General features: G+C 39.7%; 1 protein-coding gene across 2 annotated transcripts in view; it reads right to left on the reverse strand.

Annotated features, from left to right (window-relative positions):
• Positions 1–10,117: 10,117 nt before the first annotated feature.
• The window catches only part of LOC133530283 (protein EFR3 homolog cmp44E), a 41,684-nt gene continuing 25,564 nt past the window's right edge, over positions 10,118–26,237 (reverse strand). Inside the window, exons 9-18 of one of the 2 annotated variants that reach the window (XM_061868166.1) lie at positions 25,581–25,684; positions 24,517–24,637; positions 22,359–22,482; positions 21,053–21,166; positions 19,598–19,715; positions 16,002–16,129; positions 14,683–14,772; positions 12,018–12,179; positions 11,390–11,536; positions 10,118–10,313 (exon numbers count right to left, since the gene is read on the reverse strand). In XM_061868166.1, the coding sequence (XP_061724150.1) occupies positions 11,390–11,536; positions 12,018–12,179; positions 14,683–14,772; positions 16,002–16,129; positions 19,598–19,715; positions 21,053–21,166; positions 22,359–22,482; positions 24,517–24,637; positions 25,581–25,684 (1,108 nt within the window). In that variant the 3' untranslated portion in view covers positions 10,118–10,313. The remainder of the gene's footprint in view (positions 10,314–11,389; positions 11,537–12,017; positions 12,180–14,682; positions 14,773–16,001; positions 16,130–19,597; positions 19,716–21,052; positions 21,167–22,358; positions 22,483–24,516; positions 24,638–25,580; positions 25,685–26,237) is intronic. The other variant, XM_061868167.1, reaches the window with a different exon arrangement.

Below are 26,237 nucleotides of genomic sequence, written 5' to 3' on the forward strand. Positions count from 1 at the left end.
TTGTGACATTTTAATCTCTAAATGAGATCTAGAATACCCCTTTTAGATCTGTTATATGGACCCACGGTGTATATATGCCCTTAAACGGATCCTTGTTACAACGTGTATATTTTTGACTCGCCCTACAGTCCAAACGTGCTTCGTTTTAGACATTGAAGTAACATAGTCTCAGCAAATTTTTATTATTAATTTAACTTGCTATTCAGAAAGAAAGTCCAAAATGTACCAAAAAAACTGAACAAGCATAGAAAATAAACTTACCTATAATATCTTGTTTCTTAAGAGTAACGCTAACCCGCCTCCAAAAAACCACTCGCATGCAGAGAAAGTTTAAAGTGACATTTCCTGTAAGTGCAATCTAATTTGAACTTTAAATTGGATTGCTAAAGTTTAAATGCTATTGGCGCGTATGTGGTCAATAAATCGTACTATGGCTGGAAAAGGGAAAACGACATGCTTAACCTTTTCGCCGCCACGTCAATGAAGTAATAGTGGCATCAACGCCACGTCAAAAATTGCACGTATACAAACCTGGCCAAAACCACGACTTGATATGGAGTCGTGGCGTGTGGGGCACAAAATGTTCTGACTTTATATCAAGTCAATGGCGTCGAAAAGGTTAAATTCCGTCAACTTTCATGTTTTTTTGTTTGCTGTTGAGGCGGACTTGCGCGATCTCCAAGCCTATAACTGGTGGGAGATGGCACAGGATCGAGACAACTGGCGTGTACTGGTGTCGGAGGCTAAGACTCATTTTGGGTCGCTGCGCCATTAAGTAGTAGTTCATAATATTTTAGAATGTCGTATTAAACTTCAATGGTATGGCGGCGGCTAGGTTTGTGTGAGTTTTATGATAAAATTAAACCTACAGCGGTGGCTGTCACTATGCCCATCACTTTCGCACTTACATACTTGTTAGAACGTGACAGGCATGGTGACAGGCGATAAAATACGGCCGTGCTACCCCAGCAGCTGTGGCAGCATGGTTGCATTTGTATCATTTGTCACAATGCCCGTCTCTTTCACACTTACGTATGTACTTGTTAGAACGTGACAGGCGATAAAATACAACCGTGCTACAGCGGCAGATCCATACAAGAAAAGTTATTGATAGATAAAAAAAAACTATCCATGGGCTAAAGGCTCGAATCTTGTTCCGACCCTATTGTACCTAACACTAACATTAAGTAAATAAATTGTAAAGTAGATATAATTATTGTATAGATATTTTGAATATTAAAACTGTTATTTTTTACATTTGTGTATTTTTTACTCCGTCGTAATCGTAATCTCTGGGCTATAACCGCGAAAATAAAACTCACATCTAAACCCACATTTTCTATTTCCTCCTGTGGCACACAGTATGCTAAAAACTCTTTCTTTAGGCGCACTTGTTATTTGTATAATGAATCTCTTAACGATATAGATATTTTTGTTCATAGTTTGTCCGTGTTCAAGAACAAAGTTCGGCAAATTTTGTTTTCTAGAAATTGATCAATTTGGTTCCAGTCATATTTTTCATAGTTTTGTATGTTTTCTTGATGATCAAACGAACTTACCAAGTGAAGTTCGATCACAATTATGTGAGCAACTTCATTCGACGCGATTTATTGTTTACATATGCAAGGCTGATGCGTGGGAGCGTAACTACAATATGTAAACAATAAATCGCAAAGAATGAAGTTGCGAAATATAATTAACTTACTTGCATGTAGTACACAACTAAACCGGTAATTTATAATTGCGTAATTTACATTTCCATGTAATAGTTTTCTTAGTAATGTAGGAAACTTTAGGCCTATTTTTAGTTCATTTACTTTAGACATATTTGTAAAAGGCTGTTTGTTTTCTAAATAAAAAAAATAAAAAAAATCGAAGTTCGTCATTTTTCTCTGTCACTCTTATTACATCTTAGTGAGAGTAAAAGAGAAAGATCCCGGTAATTTTCGAATTTCGGTTTTCGCGATAGGGACCGGCATATAAAACATATTGCTGGAGAAGACCGTCATAGGGTGAAGCCACACTGGTGCGTTGCGTTGCGTGGCGTTGTTTCGTCGCAAGCGTCGTTTTACATATATTTTTTATGACATCCCACATTGATGCGTTGCGACGACGCGGCGCAAACGCACCGCACCAGTGTGACCTCACTCATAGGGCAAAAACTCTTGTATACAACGTACGTTTTCTATGTATTTAAGTATTTATAAATATTTATATATTATATATATCGTTGTCTAAGTACCCTCAACACAAGCCTTATTGAGCTTACTGTGGGACTTAGTCAATTTGTGTAATAATGTCCTATAATATTTATTTATTTTACGTATACAACGGTGTACGTCGTAACGTCGCTCAGATACAAAGGAACAGCTTCACTGCTCTATCGACATTATGTACACACGCAAGGGTTAGAAGCGACGAAAAAGCTGGTGGACGGTCTTCCCCACCTTATATTTTTATAAATACCTAATTCTATTTTCGTCAGAGTTCATGAAAAATAAAACATCAAATCGGTCCAAACCACATATTTATTATCCGTCATAATACAACCCGACCGCACATATTTCTAAGTACATACAAAATAACAATATCAATGCATAACCACAGACAAAAATACTGAAGGCCAGACCACACCGGATGCACCGTACCGCATTCCAGTACAGTCAGCGTCAAATACTTCGTAGCAGTCAAAGTGGCCAAATAGTTCGGTACACCATACTAAATATATGGTGTACCGAACTATTTGGCTACTTTGATTGCTACAAAGTATTTGACGCTGACTGTACCTACGAAACGCATGTGATGTACATTGTACAGTAAGCATCATAACTAGCGGACAGATTACGCGTCAAAAGTATCTACAACAAGATAACAAACAATGTCACTATATTTGTAAAACTAGGTTTTACGAAAAAAAAAGGAAATATTCATTTTAAGCACCAGATTTGCCAATAACACACTTTTTATGTACAAATGCATTAAAACATTTTTTTTTGCCGAACTTTACATAAACTCATATAAAAATTTTCCCTTCTTTTGGCCTGAGAAATGCGTGGTTAAAGTCTTTCGGGTTCCTCGTTACACCGTGTATGTAAAAAAAATTAGACTAACAGATACTTCTGAACGCGAACAGTAGAGATTTATCTCGATATGGAAAAGTATTTCAGGGTGACAGATACAGCTTGATTCACGAAAGCTGGCACGAATGGCATGAACGAAACTAACAAACGGTATACAGTCGGAGCCACCATTTTATTGGGTAATGTGATACATACATAGATATTTTCATTCACTCATTCCATTCGTGCCAGAGTGCCTACCGCGAACCACGTTCGACATGTTGCCTCCCTGTCACACTTACGTACGAATTTACAAGTGCGACAGAGGCAACGGCGCGGCAGGCCCTCAGCTCTTGTGAATTGCACTTCTGGCGCGTTGTTTCACCCGCTACTATTGATGCTGACTGCTCTGCGAACTCGCTTATCATTACCACTGCTCCGCACTTCGGAGCGACGTCCGATGCTGCGATTTTTAACTTTGTACTGGAGAATCTGAATATGTATGCGAAAATCGCATGGTATAAGTACGAAGGTGCGAATTGCACGACGATTCGCGGTTTTGGACGGAGATGCGGTGTGCGCCGCAAGGTATGCCACACCGAGTTCCATAGTACCGTACGGATTTTTGTATTGTGAAAACGTTATTCGTCGCATCGCAGCTTCGGACGAAGATACGGAGAACGCACCACGGTACCGTCGTCGCCGCACGCGAATCCGTCGCTTCGCACTTCAAATAATAAATAGAATCAGGCGTTACTTTGCGGAAATCGATACTAATTAAAACAAAAATATTACTTTGCTAATCGCGAAAAGATAACGTGCTAGACAAACAGTGCCAACCCGTTATACTTACTTGCGTATTACGGGTTGGCACTGTTTGACTAGGACGTTATCGTTTCGCGGATTAGCAAAGTAATACTTTTCTTTTAATTTGCTTCGCACTTCGCAACGAAATGCGACCGCAGTGTATCAATCCAATCATCAAAATAAATCTGTAGCTTTAAAACTTAAGCACTGACCAATAAATGACGTGTTTCTAAACAAACAAAATGACATTAAAGAGTCAATAGGTATAGTATCAACATAATAATATTGGAAATAATCTCTAAGGCGAAAAAGCCTTCCAACTATCGACCACAATCCACTAACTATTACTTATCATTAATAATTATTAGATCAATTCACCATGTACCAACAGACCAAACTACCCTACATACATAATATATAATAGAATATATTATCAGAGAATATATCTTACAACTTTTGAAGTAGCACAACTGACTTTCGATCTCATTTATTGACACCAAACAAAATCGAAAGAGTCAGTCGGTCAGTAGCTATTATTATGGGCTTGTGCACAAATCACGCGAGGTTTTTTCGGCTACTTTTTGACTCCCCCTCCCCCTTGGTGATATTTGGTGAGGTTCTTGGCGAACCCCACCACGTGTTTTTTTTTTATATTTTTCTTTCGAATTTATTTTAAGATAAATAGTATTGTATAGAGTAAATCATGTTTAGACTCGCTATGTTGAAGTGCCAAGTGAAGATTTATGTTTAATAAAACCGAGAAAAAGTATGTGGTAGATATTTTTCTTAGTTTCGTTCACCATAGAAAAATATACGTGAGGTTTTCTTATACCCCCCTCCCCCGACGTGATCTTTCGTGATTTTTTCGTGACTCCCCTCCCCCCCCTATCGAACCTCGCGTGATTTGTGCACAAGCCATTTAAATACCATTAGTATTTTTTTCTTTACAAATACTCGAATATAACAAATAGACTGTCACATCGGTCTACAAACTAAATATTAACCCCCTTATTCATAAACGTCTAGTAAAGTTAACAAGCCGCTAATAATCGTTTGTCCCTTTCCATCATACCAATACGTCGGAAAGGGACTAACGATTATTAGCGGCTTGTTAACTTTACTAGACGTTTATGAATAAGGGGATAAGTATGTATGTAAATTCTTCTAACAATAATAATTCTATAGATCGTGTCGTTTACGAAGACGCATGCCTTGACTCGTAATGCCATGTTATTGAAGGTTAGATTTGACAAATCTGTGCGTCATCGTGGATGACAAAGGTGCACTTACACGAGCAATTTATATTGTTCTGTTTATATATTTTGTAAATGTTGAACCACCCTTAGCAAATGGTCACTTTGGCAATCTATTTATTTATTTAAACTTTATTGCGGCGGACTTTAATGGCGGACTTAATGCCAAAACCTACCAGTCAACCAAATTCGCTATCGCAATCGCTTCAGTCAATTTGTTTTTGACCGACAATTATTAAGGTGCATTGGAAAACTTCGTAAGCGGGATAATTTTGAAAATTGTTAATATCTCCTAAACTAGAAGCACTACCTGCTATAATAATAAGTAAAATGCCTTCGTAAGTGTAGTTGCGTAAATGGTGCTTATGTATGGAAGTTTTCTGGTTAAGTAAATATAAGTGATTTTCAAAATTACCCCACTTTCGAAGTTATCCCAAAGCACCTTAATAATTGCCGGTCAACAGCAGTTCTGCCAGGTATCAGAGGAGACTGTCAAAGAGACGTACCTACCTAGGGCGGCACGTATTGCAACCTTGTGAGATACAGAGCATGCCCAAAGAATATGGAATTTTCTAGATTCAACGGACAGTAGATAGAGTTCTCGCGAACGTTCTCCCTTTTGTATGGAGAATGTTCTCGCTTGAGAATATTTCCCATATTACATTGAGAACGCTGTCGAGAACGGAACAACTATAGGCATTAGTAATCAACTTTAAGGGCCGCTACAATAGATCGATGTGGCACTTAATAAGCTCACTAACACTAAAATAATAATAATATCCCAAACTGCTTGAAAAATTGCTAGTGTTAGTGCACCTTAACGTATTAAAACAAAATTGACATTGACAAATACACAAACCAGGGCTAAAATCGAATTTCGCAAATTGCGAGCTTTCTGTCACTCTAATCTCTAATTACGCTCCATTGGAGTAAAAGAGAAAGATCATCGCAATTGGCGATTTTCGCGGTATGCCCTCAGAAGTTCGTATTGTGAAATCCAACATATTATTTAGGCTAATTTATTTACAATCATTGAATCTATTGGCAGTATATTATTGCATTTTATATGACGATATAAAGCGCGGTTGTTTTACGCGGTAAACAGCGGTGAGCAGTGTTGGCCGGAACGTTAATGCAATTAACTATTAACCATTACAAATTAAACCGTAAAATGTAAGGGGTCATCCATTAATTACATCATACGTTTAGGGGGTGGGAGGGGTCAAGAAAATGTGACATGTTGTGACAAGGGGGAGGGGGGGGGGGGAGTCACAAACATTGTGACGTCACTTTGACTTCATCGGTAACCGATTTTTTTTTTATTCGCTAGACAGTTACACAAGCAGCTACAGAAGCGCTGTTGGCCTAGCGGTAAGAGCGTGCGACTTGCAATCCGGAGGTCGCGGGTTCAAACCCCGGCTCGTACCAATAAGTTTTTCGGAACTTATGTACGAAAAATCATTTGATATTTACCAGTCGCTTTTCGGTGAAGGAAAACATCGTGAGGAAACCGGACTAATCCCAACAAGGCCTAGTTTTACCCTCTGGGTTGGCCTACGCCAAATCCTGGGATTAATTGTCAAAGCGGACCCCAGGCTCCCTAGAACCGTGGCAATATGCCGGGACAACGCTATGAAGAAAGAAAAAAAAAGACAGTTACACAACGAGTTTTTGAAGCGGTAATCGTTTTTATTCGGTTATTTTTCTTTTCCAATCGGTTTTCTGTTATAATATTACTAATATTTCTTTCGTCAAAAATATTTTGATCATAATTAATAATGCCTATTTCGTTGAAAAGAAAGGTTTGCCAAATGTGACCAAGTGTGACAAGGAGGGGTCAAAAAACCTCGAAATTAGTGTGGCGTAATTAATGGATGACCCCTAAACCGTTCGTTACGGTTTTCGGTTCAATTTGTAATGGTTCATAGTCAATTGCAATTAACCCTTTACCAGGCTAAGGGATATATATTTCCCACTTGCGGCTCTTCAAACATGTGTTTTTTTTCGATGAGTAAGACTGACATTCGATTGTCATTTTTGAACTGTCAGCCTGGTAAAGGGTTAACGTTCGACCAACACTAAGTAAGTGCATTGACATTTTTCCTATATTCTGTTGACGCATGCGTTGAACCCTACGTTTATCGCATAAAACTACCGCGCGCTTAAACCTATAATATGTTAATTAAATACATCAAGTCACATTTTACAAGAATAATACCAATCCATGTACACACAGCATCAAAAGTCGCTATATACTTACGTACGTTTTACAAACCCCTCCCACTCCCTTCTTCTAATTTTAATTTAGCAAGTCTCTGTTAAATTTTGACAATTTCTAAAAAACACATATATACATAGATAGGGCCAATCTATGGAAGGAGTAAAGGAATGGAATCTCCATGGACCAAAAAGTGTCATCAAAAAACCTTAAATAGGTGGCGCTACAATACCTAGAATACTTGGACAAAAAAAACAAATCATAGACAGCGTACTTCACTCCGTCAATAACGTCTACGTTCTTAGCTACTCTAGCGCTACTCTGGAGAGATTTGGAACTTTTATTTATAGCTGACAGCTGGACACTTTTGCAACAATTCTACCATAAGAGATTTCACTCCTTTTAATTCCACACTCCGTAGGCCAATCGATTATCAACGACATTTTTGACAGAAGTTTATAAATAATAACTTTTGGGATCGTGCGCGTTGGAGCTGCCATCTTGTGGCCTAAATCAGAAACATAAACTTGACATTGAGACTTCACGTTAAAGCAGGTCCCTTACAGTTCACGCACGCTACCTTGCGCGTTGGAGGAGCCGCCATCTCGTGGCGTAAATTATTAATCTAAGCTTGATATTTACATTCCGCGCCAATAAAAGGGGCTTCTGTGCTGCCCCCTACAGTTCATGCCACCGCCCCTTTAGATACTGTTCAACATACAGATCAACATTAAATATGGAAGCGACAGCTATGATCCAAAGAGACCTATCATGCTACAAACATTTTCATCAAGACCTAAAGTGTACAGCGACTACCGACACCGACTGTACAAAGTAGTAAATATCGAAACGGGCAAAGTGCCAAAAATATGTACATACATCTTAATGTATGGGCAAAAAGGTCGTGTATACAAATTTGGCACTTTGTCCGTCCATATTTAATACCTTGACTGTACATACCTACTAAGTTAACCTTTTGAACGCCAAGAACGCCTAAAAGCGTCGTAACTAGGCGTGGCTATAGCGCCAAGGACGACTATAAGTGTTATGGCGTACGTTGTCAAAGTAACCTTCACTTTTAAGTAAGGTTAACATTAGCTCGCTTGCGCCCGTGACCTTGGCGTGTGAGTGACGTTTTTGTTTATGGCGCGTTCAAAGGGTTACATAATGTATAATAACCGACTTAAACCTATTCAAAGTTCCAAATTGAAAATAAATTCAAAATTAATTTCATATACCTATACATACATGTAATATGCACAAAGAAAACTAACCAATAAACTTAATTGGATATTCAAGTCGTTTAATTTTCTAAATGTTATAATTTAGACTTCATTAATAAGGGATAATTGAGTTGATATTCCAACCTTATTTTTTTCACAATAAGGTCGATATTTGCACCAAAGCACGAAAAATATTATAAAGTATATAAAGTAAATATTTCAAAATATAAATCGTAGTTTAGAATAAAATAGTACATTACGATACAAGTGCGAAAAATAGGAAATTCGAAACGAGTGGCGATAAATTAAAACACGACCGAAGGGAGTGTTTTAAATCTACACGAGTTGCGAATTACCTATTCGCACATGTATCGTACAACGTTTTACAGTACATATGGCCCTTTAAATGTTCGACACAGTAACATAATATGCTACTTCTCGCACTAGTGCTATAAAGTAGCCCCATATGTACTGTAAACAAGAGATTCGTATACATGGAATGTTAAGAGTCGAGTCGAATTTCGCATTTAAATATAATAAATGAGTAACAAATTTAATTTCATGATTGATTACGTATACATAATGTCATCATTATAAAGAACTCTATAGTTGCACGCACCTTTAGGCTACGGTGCCCGCATTCAAGCTAAGATTCAAAATACTTACTAGAAACAAAAAGAATTTGAAATAGAGGTGTATTGTCAAGAAAACTTTGTAGCCAAGTAAATTTACTACCATCTTTCGACACATGATTAAAACTTTAACGCCATTGGACTTTGATTCTTATTTTTTCAATTTTTTTTTTTCTTTTTTTTTATGTGTTAAACTTGTTAAATATCAAAAAGTGGCGCCACACTTCCGGGCACAACCTGAAGGTTATGGCGCCGTCGCTTGAATCGATGCGGTCATACCATTGGCCTTTGATCTATGTGATGGCGCATTTTTTGGTATTTAACACATATCAGTGAAAGAATAAGGATCAAAGTCAAATGGCGTTCTAAAAGTTTTTATCATGTGTCGAAAGATGGCAGTAAATTTACTGTGGCTACAAAGTTTTCTTTGACAATCCACCTCTATTTCAAATTCTCTTTGCTAGAAATCAATGGTGAACATGATTTTGAGCAAGATTAGAAGCATTTTGTTATAACATTAGTATTAGTCGAATTTGAACATTAACATTAATATAAACATGTCATAAAGCCGAAATACCAGCTAGTAGAATTAATATCATAATTATATTTAGGTATTTATTGAAGCAAACGAATTATTTTAATAGTAAAAGAGTAAAATCTAATCTACAGTGACCTCAGTATGGTAGCCTCTTTTTCGCCTGTCACTATGCCTGTCTCGTTCTAACAATTAAGTGCGAAAGTGACAGGTGATAATGAAACCATGCTGCCGCAGGCCTACCGCGAATCACGTTCGACGTGTTACCTCTCTGTCGCGCTTGTAAATTCACGTAAGTGTGACAGGGAGACAACACGTCGAACGTGGTTCGCGGTAAGCCCTCTGGCACGAATGTAATGAACGAAAATTTCACAGTATAAGTGACACCTCTATTGGTATACGTCAGAGCATCCTTTATTGGCCAATATGATACACACAGTTCTTTATGCAGTTAATATCGTTGTCAAAAGTTGACATTTACCACAAAACTTAACTGTCAAAATAGGGGCAGTTTTTCTTAGATTTCACAACTCTTTTACTATCAATAGATTTTGATTGAAACTACGCTGTTGAACGGGAACATTATCTGGAAAAGAAATATTTCACTTATTTTGAAACATTCAATTCATTCAGTTTTCATTACTATTAAAATGTAAACACACACGTCACATGGCGATCCTGCCATTATCTCTGTAAAATAAGCCGAAAACCTTTGCCCGAAAACCAAATAACCATGAAAAAAACATTTTGGGTACAAGCTTTTATCGTTGACTGTTTTCTTTCCACAGGCAATTAATACTCATCGAGACAATTCTAACAACCCCGAACACAATTAGTTTGCGTTGTTTTATCACAGGGTTCCCATGACCACCTCCTGTCTCCATCATCAGATCAGCTCCATGTCATCATATTTCATTGTCATCCGATTTACATATGTATGCAACATGTCAGCTCAACCCGAAACCGGGAGTGGGTCAAATTTAGCTTCCAAGATTTATCCCACACTAACTAACGTACCTACTAACAGGGCAAGTTAAATAAAAGCTTGTAAAAACCGGACGCGATAACGGATACGTCCGTCTTTTCTATCCGATCTCAGGCACTGGAGGCCTTGGCCACATTTTCTTTTTGACATTATTTTGGTCTGAATGAAAACCCTATAATTGGCTACTTGACAGTTTTTTGTAAATAATGTCAATCGATCTTGATTTTTCTGAGGATCAAATGTCTATATAGGACTCATGGCATTTAAGCAACACAAAGGTCAGAAATTAGAGTTAAAGTCTGACGCTCGCACTAGACGATTGAAACGCCTCTAACAAAATGATAATGTGATGTGACGTCGCATTACATTAGTCTGTTCTAAATGTATGAAAGATCATGAAAATTACTATTTTGACCCTGATATACTGCGTTTATGAATATAGTTGTCATACAATTTATTTTTCAACAAAATGTAAGGAATCGAATGTTACCGTTTTCTTTTTGAAAGTAAAAAAACATTTTTTTGGAACTTTGAGAACCTTATTTTTTATAATCTCAATATGTCTTTTTAAATTGCACTTCTTTGTTATAATGGATGGCTCATTTTCTATATATGAAGCTAACTTTTATTATAATATTCAACATGTGTCAAGTACCCAATTGTTGTAATTGACATACCTAGTAGAGGAACAGCTCGGGCAGATACTTGGTGTGCTTGTGAAGGTTGCCCTGATGAGATGCTGTTGGGGAGCAGGCTGAGCGAGGCAGAAGGGGTTCCGATTGGATGGAGCTGAAGATCTCTTCTAGCTTGTCTTTTAGCTCGTACTGTGAACAAGTATTTTTTAAGTATATATAGCAAATTGTTCAACATACAACGTAGCTGACTTTGTTTGATACACGCCTTAAATTCATCGAATCTCCAAGTTTCAGGCTGCTTTGTCCGTCGGGCCAGATAGAGAGTTCCTAAGATAAAATTAATTAAATTATTGAAGATGATGGCATTGCGTAAGGCTGACTGGATGGTCGAAGAGCGCGGCACAGAAGGCGCTGTTGAACGAAGCCCGTCGTCACTCGGCCTCGTCGCTAGGCCTCGCTATTCAAACTGACCTTGGGTTGCGTAAGGCTCACTAGATACTCAAAGGGCGCGGTACGGAAGACGCTGTTGAGCGAGGCCCGTAGTCGCTCGGCCTTGCTATTCAGACTGACCTTAGGTTGTTTAAGTCTGCCTTGATGGTCGAAGGGCGCCATTCGGAAGGCGCTGTTGAGCGAGGCCTGTCGTCGGCTCGGCCTCGCTGTTCAGACTAACCTTGGGTTGTGTAAGGCTGACTAGATGATCGAAGGGCGCGGTTCGGAAGGCGCTGTTGAGCGAGGCCCGTCGTCTTTCGGCCTCTCGTCGCTCGGCTTCGCTGGGGCCGGTCGCGGCGCGACGTAAAGCCTCTAGGCTTACGCTCTCGGGTTGTTGGGGGTGCTGCAATGATACAACTGTTTAGTATACTTGTGACAGTAGGAATATAGTCGTGTAATTGTTGAAGACATAAAATCGACAAAGTGTGACCGAGTAGAGAAATCAAAGGAATTGATCACTGGTAACGTTTTAAATAGGAGATCAATAAGAGAGTGTTTAGTAACTCTAGTAAGCACTCTGGAACAAGTTTAAAAGTAGAGGAGCAGATAAAAAAACTAAAATGATTTCATTAACAGTCATCCAACTTTACAGGTCGATACAAGAAAGCTGGCGCGAATGGAATGAACGAAATGATTTATTTATTTATTTAACCCTATGAACACCTAAAGTCGTCGTTACTAGTCGTGCCCGCAGCGCCAAGGACAACTATATGTGTTATGGCGGACGCTGCCAGTCTTCACATTGTCAAAGGTTTACAATTAGCTCCCTTGCGCCCGGGAGCTTGGCGTTTGAGTGATGTTTATGTTTTGACATAAAGCGTTCAAAAGGTTAAGGATATCCAACAGCGAATTAAATAAGTACAGAGCCAATTACAGGAACTCACAATACCTGTCATTGTGTGACTGAAACATGTATCGACATGCAGCCAGAGTCACCATTTTATTGGTTAATTTTTTACACACCTAGATTTTAAGTTCCATCGGCGAAATTTCGTGAATCGACCTTGCTCCGTAGCCAACATGCCAATCGTATACGCTCCGTGGCGAACGAAACGCAACTGTAACTTACGCTACGCTGTACATTTCACTCAATAGCAGTATCGTCACGTCTGAAAATATCGATACGGACAAAGTGCCAAAAATATGTACACACTACCCATTAGGGTAGTATATATTAATATGGGCCATAAGGTCGTGTATACATATTTTTGGCACTTCGATCGTGTCGATGTTTTCAGACGTGACTGTACCCAAGGTGGCAGTTATTATACACAAAAAGGTTAACTGAGAAAACAGTAAATCTTACAACAATTACGAACGCGGCGTCGTATGGAGCTTACTCTTGATTAATGTACTAGCGTCAGACCAAGCTAACAATGCCTGCACCTTACAGAAAACCGCAGCGAAATAACACTATACCAGGGGTGGCCAACAGGTCGATCGCGACTGTTAGTCCAGTCGATCGTGGCAAGACAAAAAATATAAATACGTAGACTAGTTTCATTTAAGGTTTCAAGAAGTATGTAATTGGTAGATCGCACAGGGTTTCTTTAGTAAACAGGTCTTGGGTCTAATCAAGTTGGCCACCCCTGCACTATACCCTACTCATAGTATTGTGTTCCTGCCGGTGAGTAAGGTTGCCCAGCTCAAGGGTACGGAGTGTTAGGGTCGGCAACGAGCATATAAGCTCCTCCGGAGTTGCAGGCGTACACAGGCTACGGAGACTGCTTACTATCAGGCGGGACGTGTGCTTGTTTGCCACCGACGTAGTGTAAAAAAACTATAGACTTTTGCAATTAGCAAGTGTGAAAATATCATTATTGACGTACAATTTCTGTGAAGAAATGACGTTTATATTTCCACACTAAGTTCTGTCAAAGTCGCTGCAGAGTTAACTTGGACTCAACTCTCTGCTTCAAAACTTTTACCGTAGTCAACGCTTCATGTCCGATGTCTGTGAAGGAGGAATCGTCGGACCAATGCCAAAAGTCGTCGTCGCAGCGCTGGTTAAAACATGTTCGAGCAAAGGAAAGGTTAGGAAAGGATTAGACAGGTTATAGGATGTACATAGGGACTACGATAGATTTAATATTATGTGGAAGCAGTTTTGGATATAAATGGCAATATTACATCGTGACAAACAGCCACACACACGGACACGCACACACACACACACACAAACAGCATCTCATTGAAATCGTGGCGTAATATTCAACCATCAATTTCAGCTGTCAAACTCGGGGGCAAGACTTTTTCTTAAGGGGCTCCCCGCGATTTTCATCGTTTTTTGACTAGTTTTGAGTCGTTACTCCTACATTTGCACTATAGATATAATTATAAGACAAACGGCTATCTGTTCTTAAATCTTTTGTCTCCATTCTGGTCTGCCGATATTTAAAAGAAATTAACAGTATTTTTTTAATAATTTATGTAAACATTGTCTAAAAACCCTCTTTTTTTCGTTACTCGATTGCTGTGAAGGATTTCACATGTACGAAATCTACACATATGGGTTCGTCTTTGACGTCTCTAAAAACTGGCCAGAGATTTTAATTTTAAACTAACAAACACGAAAGTTATGGCCAGAAAACCAGTTTTTTGGCCTAAAATTGTTCAACTTTGATGCCACATACCTCGAAGACAGTGAACTTTGAAGTAAATATAGGATACCGTATTGCTTAAAGCCGTTCCTGATAATATGCTAAGCTACAAAAGACATTAAAAAACTAAGAGATTCAGATCGAAGGTCATTGGCGCCAGGGAGCCCCTTGATGAATAAGTAAGTAGTAACTTTACTATAGTGTTAAATTTTACTGTAAAACTACAGAAAATAGTGCAAATATTACGTAAATAGCGAAATGTGGCATCACTGGGCGATAGTTGTGGTTGTATTTTTCGACGAACACGCGGTATTCTTCGTCCAGGGCTTCGTGCTGCTGCAGGAGGGCAAGGTTATGCAAGGAAATGTGAGAACCATAGTCTTATATACTAAGAATGGTGCCAGTATAGCGTCAAGCACGAATTCGAGCCAATCGTGCAGTCTAACGTAACTACTTGCGACCAATCTCGCGCCCGATGCAAACTCAACCAATTGCGATGTGGCATTCCACCGAGGAACACCAAACGAGAATGTTCGGTCGGAATTATATGAACGCGGCCTATCTTTGGTTAGAACATAGATATTGATCCTTAATATATATATATTGATCTTTTATATTGATTGAAGTCAATAGGAGAAGGATTGATATACATAGGATCAACACAGGACACATAAGGTATAAGCTTCTAGAACAGGTTTATGAATATACAAATAACCTGTCAGAGCGTCTTTATGGCAAGCGACAATGTGGTACCTTTTGCTTGAGAACGACACATAAACTTATAGTCAAAGCTTTCTCAATGCTTAATTAGTATTTTATACAATCATGATATAGGAGAGCTTTTCAGTCGAGTACCGTGTGTAGACCACGAAGCTTGCTGAGTGGCCTAAGGACGGTACGAGATTAAAAAGCTTGATTATAGCACTATTGTATTTAACACTTTTTCTATGAGTGAACTAAAATAATACTATGAAACTTAAATAATTAAACAAAATTAGGTTATAATCTCAGTTGATAAAAGAATGGAATAAAAGGGGCCTCTATTGCTTCCCATAAACTTTTAAGTCATAATGTATTATTTGTCCGCATTTTCGTTAGTGATAGTGTTTTTTTTTCAGAAACGCGTAATTATTCAGGATTGCCATAAGACAAACCTAACCTAACCTATCTATAGGATAAACTTACGAAAATCCTGAGAATTATTACTAATGATAATCTAACAATCATTACATTATGACTTTCAATAATTATGTCAAACAAAGGGATCCGGAATAAAAGACATCAACGAACTTTATTCCCATTAAATATAAGCGCGTTGATGTCTTTTGTTATATGGTTCGATTTTGTCCTCTTGACCGCGGCGAGACGTGTTTGATCAAATTTAGTTGGGCGTGCAGCGGGGCGGGGCGTGTTGCGTGCATGTTAAACAAATGCAAACGTATAGGAGCGGCCGCAGTGCACGCCGCTCACATCACTCGTGAGGCCGACGCCACGCTGCACGCCCCGCCGAACGCTCCGCTTCGAGCGTCCACTCAGACCTTACACTAAAAATACAAATAACTCACCCTCTGCACTCCAGGCGAGCTATTAGCGCTGTCCATCTCGTTGGGCGCCCCGATGTCGGCGAGACTGTCTCTGCCCGCGGCCGCGCCTGCAGGTAGCGGAAACGTGAATACTGACGGCCGCCGACCATCTGCTTTAACAGTTAATAGATTAATATTGGGAAGTTGGTGGAGGTGAAGCCAACACCGGTTGATGCGATGATGTTAGAAGCGCCCCTCGATGGTCCAGCTGATGTTGATTCCTAAGATGTTGTTGACTTGTGATACACCTTAAATGGTTTATAGATAAGTAGGGTAAGGCTTGAATATCGACAGAGGGAACTGGGTAAATCATAACGTGAATACTGACGGTCGCCGACCATCTGCTTTAACAGTTGAAGGATTAATATTGGGGAGTTGGTGGAGGTTTGGCTTCACCTCCACCAACTCCCCAATATATATCCACCGGTTGATGCGATGATGTTAGTAGCGCTTCTCGATGGTCCCCGGCTGATGTCGATTCCTAAGATGTTGTTGACTTGTGATACACTTAAAATGGTTTATAGATAAGTGGGGTAAGGCTTGAATATCGACAGAGGGAACTGGGTAAATCATAACGTGAATACTGACGGCCGCCGGCCATCTGCTATAACAGTTGATGGATTAATATTGGGAAGTTGGTGGAGGTGAAGCCAACACCGGTTGATGCGATGATGTTAGTAGCGCCCCTCGATGGTCCAGCTGATGTTGATTCCTAAGATGTTGTTGACTTGTGATACACCTTAAATGGTTTATAGGTAAGTGGGGTAAGGCTTGAATATCGACAGAGGGAACTGGGTAAATCATAACGTGAATACTGACGGCCGCCGGCCATCTGCTATAACAGTTGATGGATTAATATTGGGAAGTTGGTGGAGGTGAAGCCAACACCGGTTGATGCGATGATGTTAGTAGCGCCCCTCGATGGTCCAGCTGATGTTGATTCCTAAGATGTTGTTGACTTGTGATACACCTTAAATGGTTTATAGGTAAGTGGGGTAAGGCTTGAATATCGACAGAGGGAACTGGGTAAATCATAACGTGAATACTGACGGCCGCCGACCATCTGCTTTAACAGTTGAAGGATTAATATTGGGGAGTTGGTGGAGGTTTGGCTTCACCTCCACCAACTCCCCAATATATATCCACCGGTTGATGCGATGATGTTAGTAGCGCTTCTCGATGGTCCCCGGCTGATGTCGATTCCTAAGATGTTGTTGACTTGTGATACACCTTAAATGGTTTATAGATAAGTGGGGTAAGGCTTGAATATCGACAGAGAGAACTGGGTAAATCATAACGTGAATACTGACGGCCTCCGACCATCTGATTTAACAGTTGATGGATTAATATTGGGGAGTTGGTGGAGGTGAAGCCAACACCGGTTGATGCGATGATGTTAGTAGCGCCCCTCGATGGTCCAGCTGATGTTGATTCCTAAGATGTTGTTGACTTGTGATACACCTTAAATGGTTTATAGATAAGTGGGGTAAGGCTTGAATATCGACAGAGAGAACTGGGTAAATCATAACGTGAATACTGACGGCCTCCGACCATCTGATTTAACAGTTGATGGATTAATATTGGGGAGTTGGTGGAGGTGAAGCCAACACCGGTTGATGCGATGATGTTAGTAGCGCCCCTCGATGGTCCAGCTGATGTTGATTCCTAAGATGTTGTTGACTTGTGATACACCTTAAATGGTTTATAGATAAGTGGGGTAAGGCTTGAATATCGACTGAGAGAACTGGGTAAATCATAACGTGAATACTGACGGCCTCCGACCATCTGATTTAACAGTTGATGGATTAATATTGGGGAGTTGGTGGAGGTGAAGCCAACACCGGTTGATGCGATGATGTTAGAAGCGCCCCTCGATGGTCCAGCTGATGTTGATTCCTAAGATGTTGTTGACTTGTGATACACCTTAAATGGTTTATAGATAAGTGGGGTAAGGCTTGAATATCGACAGAGAGAACTGGGTAAATCATAACGTGAATACTGACGGCCTCCGACCATCTGATTTAACAGTTGATGGATTAATATTGGGGAGTTGGTGGAGGTGAAGCCAACACCGGTTGATGCGATGATGTTAGTAGCGCCCCTCGATGGTCCAGCTGATGTTGATTCCTAAGATGTTGTTGACTTGTGATACACCTTAAATGGTTTATAGATAAGTGGGGTAAGGCTTGAATATCGACTGAGAGAACTGGGTAAATCATAACGTGAATACTGACGGCCTCCGACCATCTGATTTAACAGTTGATGGATTAATATTGGGGAGTTGGTGGAGGTGAAGCCAACACCGGTCGATACGATGATGTTAGTAGAGCCCCTCGATGGTCCAGCTGATGTTCATTCCTAAGATGTTGTTGACTTGTGATACACATAAAATGATTATGTAATGTCTACATAGACTGAATATATTATGGGACAGAATGCTTGCAATTTAAGATCTTATGTTACCATATGTTCATTGTGAATAAACGATTTCATTAATTCATTCGTTCATTCATTCAAAGTCTCGTTGATATGGAGCTAAAAGCCGTGCGATTTTAGCAAGTACTTTTATTCTATTTCGCATTTTATTTCATAGCAAAAGCTGTCCGGTATGAACATAGTTAAACTTATCTGAAACATCTTACATAATGACATGTGTAACATCTATTAGTAATCGATTTTGAAATGTGCTTATGATGCGTGTAAAGTTCTGTTAGTATACGATATAATTGTTTTCATCACACTTGATCGAAAAAGATGTATGTATTTTATGCAGGTGTACTAAAGGACAAAGGTCTATAGGATTGTAAAAAAGCTTTCAAGGTCCAAGTGAGTTTTAACTTTTAAATTACTGACATATTTTTTGTGTATGATTATAAATATTTCATTTGATTAATTTAATAGCCGTTTAAAATATTATCACTCGATTTTCAACCTTTACTTCGATGCTTAACCTGTCAAAAAATTACAATATGGCGGATAAACTTCGAGCAACACCGGGAAGGGAGACGGCTACTATTTCCCCTCTGCCAAAGCATAGGTACAACTGTGCCTATGGCGGTGCATGTTGTGACTCGTCCGTACACAAAAAGAGATCGTGGTATGCAAGATTTGTCTTTGACGTGTGTCATTTTCTATGTATTTGAGTCGTCATTACAGATTGGATTTTGTATGTAGTGAGTGAGAAGTGCGACTTTGTGCACGTTTCCCACCGCAAAAAATGGCAGGATGATTTGTTCGGTAAGATATCGCTTAGGCTCCTCCCTTCCGACAGTTCCGACGTGTCGGAAGCCGGCGTTGCTCGAAGCGGATAAATGTTTGATATGTCTCCGTATTTAACCTTTTGAGCACCAAAGACGTCATATGACGCGCGCGGCTACAGCCCAATATCAATCTTCATGTGTAACGACAAGGTTCACGATTTCGCGCCGCGTACGATAGGCGTGGCGTTCAAAAGGTTAAGAATTACTTCGCTTTTTCTTCGCAAGTGTGACAAAAAACAGTGTAGCTCCGGGGGTAAGAATGGGAATGAACACCCCCCCCCCCCCTCTCGTTGCAGAATGTAGTATGAAGTGACTGACCGGTCTCGAGCCAGCTGTGGCGGTGCGCCAGGCTGACGCCGCCGGCCGCGTAGGGCGACGGCGCCTGCAGCCGCGCCGCGTCCAGCCCGGACGCCTTCAGGCACTCGCACAGCTCCATCTGAGTGTGTAATGTTTCTTATAATTATAAAAACTATCAGGCATTTGGCTGAATGCCACTTCATGGCAGGAAACCGCGCTGGATTGGGACAGGTGGCGTTCTCTCGTTTCGGAGGCCAAGATTCTTTTTGGATCGCTAAGCCGAAGCAGTTTGTTAGTTATCAGGCCTACTTACCATAATACCATTTTATATATTTTTACTTTTTATAATTTAATTATTATTATTATACGTTGATTTTGTTATATTATGATCAAATCTAAACCGTAACTGATATAATACCTATTTTAGTATACATTTTAACTGGTATTTATATACATATTGTACAATATGTGTTATTATATTTTAATATATCGTAAAACTTCTAGAATCAACATAATTATTTTTTAAACGGGATCGCATTTCTAACCTAACCCACATTTCTGGGAGCCTTTTATTTCGTTAGAACAAATATGTTTCAGAGTATGTAATCATTATGGCAGTGTATATTAGACGAAGTGTAAATATACCCTATAACCATTGTACTAAGAATAACATTATGTATGCCTAATATAGTAGTATGCCTTTTATTACGTTATTAAAAATGACGATATATCAAAGTATAATATATGAAAAGTAATTATAAAAAATGTAGTGCACCCCTCCATCCGCGCGGATATCGCACGTTACTTTTCAACCTTCAACTGTATTGAGGGAAAGGCTAATGAGCAAGATCGAGGAGGCGACATGGTAAGAGTAGAATGTTCGCGATCCTAGGACGCGACCCCAAAGTGGGTAGTGGGTACGCTCCCGCTCCCCCCCCCCCCCTTTGATTCAGTAGAAAGATCCGAATAAGCAACTGCTTCTACTATACACACCAGTTTTTATCATCCCGTAGGGTTAGGGTCTGACAGACAGACAGACGGCCATGACAACCCTGGGGTCCTGTTGAGTTTGCACTCCAAGGAGATCAGTTGAACGATTCAATATGTACCTGGTCGATCATGAGGTAGGGGAACCTGTTGGGCATCATGGCCGGAGTGATGACATAGTCTTCTCGACGCGCTTCTACAATACACAGCACTTTTTGTTGTCCCATAGGGGTAAGGGTCTGACGGACAGACAGACGGCCATGACAAGCCTGGGTTCCTGTTGAGTTTGCACTCCAGGGAGATCAGTGGAACGATTCAATATGTACCTGGTCGATCATGAGGTAGGGGAACCTGTTGGCCATCATGGCCGGCGTGATGACATAGTCCCATAGGGCTAAGGGTCTGACGGACAGACAGACGGCCATGACAAGCCTGGGTTCCTGTTGAGTTTGCACTCCAGGGAGATCAGTTGAACGATTCAATATGTACCTGGTCGATCATGAGGTAGGGGAACTTGTTGGGCATCATGGCCGGCGTGATGTCGTACTCTTCTAACAGCGGCGGCAACAAGTGTGGTGCGTCCTCTCTACGCGCATCCACAATCTACACACAAAAAATAGTATTTTACAGTACATATGGGGCTACTTTATAGCACTAGTGCGAGAAGTAGCATATTATGTTACTGTGTCGAACATTTAAAGGGCCATATGTACTGTAAAACGTTGTACGATACATGTGCGAATAGGTAATTCGCAACTCGTGTCGATTTAAAACACTCCCTTCGGTCGTGTTTTAATTTATCGCCACTCGTTTCGAATTTCCTATTTTTCGCACTTGTATCGTAATGTACTATTTTAAGTCGGTTAAGTTTTTATTCTTTGACACATTATTAAATGGAAATCAATTGGCACTTTATTTGCCAAAATGTGCTACATATTTTTAACCAACTTCAGAAAAGGATGAGGTTATTAATTTTGACTCAACAGTGAAACAATCGGCACAAATTATCATATCATTTGATATTCATCGGTCGTAAACAAGTTACGAATTAGATTTGGATAATGGATCTGATCTTTCAGTATCAAAAGTGATGTTTTTCGTTGAAGAAATATCACTTATGACACTGATAGATCATTCATAACAAATACAGATTCAATTCATAATCATAACATGATAACAAAAATCGGAATACGTCTGTAAGTTAGGACCTAAGTATCTTGACCGAAACCGTAACCAATAGGAACCGTGCATAAACTGTAGGTGGCAACACAGGAGAAGTCAGATTTTCGGCGCGAGGTGTAAATGTAAAGTTTATGCTTCTAATATGGCAGAACCTACTATGCACAAGAAAACGTATGAGAACGGTAGATGGCAGCACTTGCTTTGGCGTGATGTGTCAATGTACATGTCTAAGTTTCCGATTCAGGCCACAGATGGCAGACCCTCCAACGCTCACGGTCCCTATTCAACTGCCCCACAGGCTCGGATGAGATGTCTTCTTTCATTGTCTGTCTCATGTCTTTGACGGCCGGTCTGGCCTAGTGGGTACTGACCCTGCCTACGAATGTCCGGGTTCAAATCCTGGTAAGGGCATTTATTTGTATGATGAACACGGTTATTTGTTCCTGAGTCATAGGTGTTTTCTATGTATTTATAATTATATATTATAAATACATATATATCGTTGTCTAAGTACCCTCAACACAAGCCTTATTGAGCTAACCATGGGACTTAGTCAATTTGTGTGATAATGTCCTATAATATTAATTTGTTGTTGTTAGTTGATTAGTCAGACCTTGAGCAGGTAGTCGTGCGCGCGGGTGCGGGGCAGCAGCAGCGCCAGCGCGACGCTCACGGCGTGCAGCTGGCACTGCTGGCCCACCGTCAGCACGGGGTTCGTCAGCGCGGACTGCTGGATCCTACGAAACATTACAAAATACCCTCATTTTATAGTATTTTTCCTACTCCTGTACTGTTATCTGCCATTTATACATTCATTAACACGAATATAAGAACATACTGTTACTGTTACTGTTGTTGTGTTGTGTGTGTTATACTGTTTTCAATAAAATTATTTGTTTGTATTTGTATACATAAAAGGTTTCAAGAAAAGTCTATATTGTCTATACCTCATAACAGCACTTGTGCTTTAAAATCCCTATAACGTTACTGCGAATAATGGCTACCAACCTAACAAAATCAAAACTGATGCAGTTTCAAACTAAGTGCATTGCGGCCAACTTACAAAATATTCATTTGGTTGCATAGTAGAAACAATTGCTTCATAAGTCAGAAACACGCATGTGACACCCGTAATATAGCACCACCCATAGACTAGGAAGACCGCTTAGCGTTGCTTGTTAGTCTCCGTAGGCTACTGTGGCCAAAATCGAGAAAAAAAACTGTCCAAAAATTTAATTTAGCAAAGAGCAAGTACCAGGGCCTCATGAGTTACGAGGAGGTGTCGCCGACCGGCCGGCCGCGGCCCGGGGCGGGCCGGGCGCGTAACAAGGTATGCTCGCGTATCTTTTGTTAGCTATATACTTTTGCTTTGTTTACCTAAATTAAGATTTATTTTTGTTGACTAGTAGGAAAAGTATTGTATGCGACGTTGTATAAGTGGGTCAAAAAATGCTCGTGGCGTATTGTTGCATAAAATACTATTATGCAAAAGTTATATAAGAAGGATAAAAAAAGGCGAGTGGCGTGGGTTACAATGTGAGCCGGAGCCGAACATTGTAAAGGAATACGCCACGAGCATTTTTTGACCTACTTATACAACGTTGCATACAATACTTTTCCTACGAGTCAACAAAAGTATACTTTAAACTAGTGTAGAATCATATAGGTAAACAAATCAAAAGTATACAGCAAGATACGCCCGGCCCGCCCCGCCCCGGCTGTTCAGGGACACCTTCTCGTAAGTCATGAGGCCCTGGTACTTGTTCTTTGCTAACTTGAATTTTTAGACTGTTATTTTCTCGATTTTGGCCCCATGGAGAGTACCAAGCGAATTAATAAATATCGATACGGAAAAAGTGACAAAAATATGTACACACTACCTTAATATATAGGCAATAAGGTCGTTTATACATAGTTTTGGCACTTTGTCCGTATCGATATTTAATACCTTGACTGTACGACCCACATGTTGAATATTTTCCTGTCGGAGTATGGAACACATAAAAAATAAAAACCGGCCAAGAGCATGTCGGGCCACGCTCAGTGTAGGGTTCCGTAGTTACTCTTCCGTCACAATAAGCTAAACTGGAGCTTAAAGTGTACTAAATTGTTAACCAAGGGATGAAACGGTACCTTTCACCCGAGTTAAACAAATAGGCAAATTTGCATAATCAGTAAGTATTTTAAGTAAGTATTTTAAGTAAGTATTTTAAGTAAGTATTTTTACTATGAAGGGGAAACTTTTTGCGATAACTCAAAAACAGCTAAACTGATCATGTCCGCTATAGTTTTCATTTAATGTATTTCTTAAGCTCTACTTCCACGATTTTTTTCATATTTTTTGGACCTATGGTTCAAAAGTTAGAGGGGGGGACACATTTTTTTTTTTCCTTTCGGAGCGATTATCTCCGAATATATGTACTTTATCAAAAAATGTTTGTTGAAGAACCTTTCCAACGATACCCCACACTGTAGGGTTGAAGCAAAGAAAAAAATCACCCCCAATTTACGTGTAGGGGAGGTACCCTAAAAAAAATTAAATTTTTAGATTTTATTGTACGACTTTGTCGGCTTTATTGCTTAATATATATCCATGCCAAATTTCAGCTTTCTAGCACTAACGACCACGGAGCAAAGCCTCGGACAGACAGACAGACGGACATGGCGAAACTATAAGGGTTCCTAGTTGACTACGGAACCCTAAAAATACAACTAAATTGACAACCTCATTTTGAAATTCTGAAATTAATTAAAAAATCCTTTATACTAACGCCAATATGAGTTGCATGAAATCGCAGACAGTCTCTTCTGAGCCCAGCTCGATGATCAACAGCGCCAGAGTCGTGTAGATAGCCTCGATGTTCTCCACCGTGTTCGATTCCAGTTGAAGACCTAAACATACAGATTGTTGTCTTATTTTCTTATTCATGAAAGTTATTTTTAAGACCTATAATACTAGCTAAAATCACATGAAATAGAGGTGGATTGTCAAAGAAAACTTTGAAACGTAAATTTACTGCCGTCTTTCGACACATAATTAAAAAGTACCTGGGCGACCGAGCTTTGCTCGGTTATAACTATTTATTGTAATATGGTGGTGTATAGGTGATAATCTTAACTACATTTTTTTACTAAATTAAACTGTCTAAAACAATAAAAATTAAAAAATTATATATAAACTTGAACATATACAAAAAAAAAGTTAGTCACCGGGCGAGATTCGAACCCGTAACACTCGTTTCTAGCCGTCCGTGTCTTAACCCGCTGGACCAGACGGACAGTGGCCGGCAACACGAAATTAGCGACCATATTCTGCGTCGAAAGAAAAACGCATGAAAACTCGAAAACACGCGTTTTCCCATACATAAGACTAATCTAGATCGATTGTATACCCACAAAAACCCCCATATACCAAATTTCAGCGAAATCGTTAGAGCCGATTCCGAGATCACAGAACTCGTTTAAAGGTATAAGATTTAAAACGCCATTTGACTTTGATCCTTATTCTTTCACTGATATGTGTTCAATTTGTTAAATATCAAAAAGTGGCGCCTCGATGAGTATAGTTGCCTGTGGAAAGAAAAGTACAGTCAGCGATAAAAGCTTGTACCAAAAACGAAATTTTTGCCAAAAACTTATTAACCACTCACGTCACGTGCTTGATATTTTTCAGTGACTTCTATTATTTTCTATTATTATAATAAAATATAATAAAAACATGTAAGTGCTTAAGTTGCAACTGACGTCAGAAAGATATAAATGATTAAATGATGATTAAGATATAGATAAATAAATGTTTTTTTTAAGATGTTTTAGGACGCTAATGAGGACTCACCCTCATAGAGAGAGCTGAATATGGCATAGCCGTGTTTGCTGATGAAGATGAGGTCTGGGCGGGAGCACTTCTCTATCGTGAGCCCCAGTTCCGCGTACGCCAGTCTGAAAACAACAGATACTGATTAATATTTGTTTTTTTTTCTGATATGTTCACCTGATGGTAAGCGATTACCGCCGCCCATGGACACCCGGAACACCAGAGGAGTTGTAAGTGCGTTTAAGATGGGAGTACGCTCTTTTTTGGAAGGTTTGACGGGTCAGAGGTGTAGGGTTAGAGCCGGTGTAGCTTTATTTGTCGTTCATAAGCGCATTGTAATATGCCTACTTGAATAATAAACTATGTTTCTCTTTGAAGGTCGTATCGGTCCGGAAATACCGCAGGCGACAGTTCATTCCACAGTTTAGCTGGCGAGGCAGGAAGTTTCTGGACAAACGCACAGTTGAGGACTGCCAACCATCTAAGTGAAGATAGAAATGTCGCGTAGGGCTATGGCTAACAATTCCTCGGAGCTATCAAAGAGAATTTGAAATAGAGGTGTATTGTCAAAGAAAACTTTGTAACGACGTAAATTTACTGCCATTTTTCGACACAAAATTAAAACTTTTAGAAAGCCATTTGACTTTGATATGAGTTAATCATGTGTCGAAAGATGGC

The sequence above is a fragment of the Cydia pomonella genome, chromosome 22, assembly GCF_033807575.1.
Source record: "Cydia pomonella isolate Wapato2018A chromosome 22, ilCydPomo1, whole genome shotgun sequence".
Taxonomy (NCBI): Eukaryota; Metazoa; Arthropoda; class Insecta; order Lepidoptera; family Tortricidae; genus Cydia; species Cydia pomonella.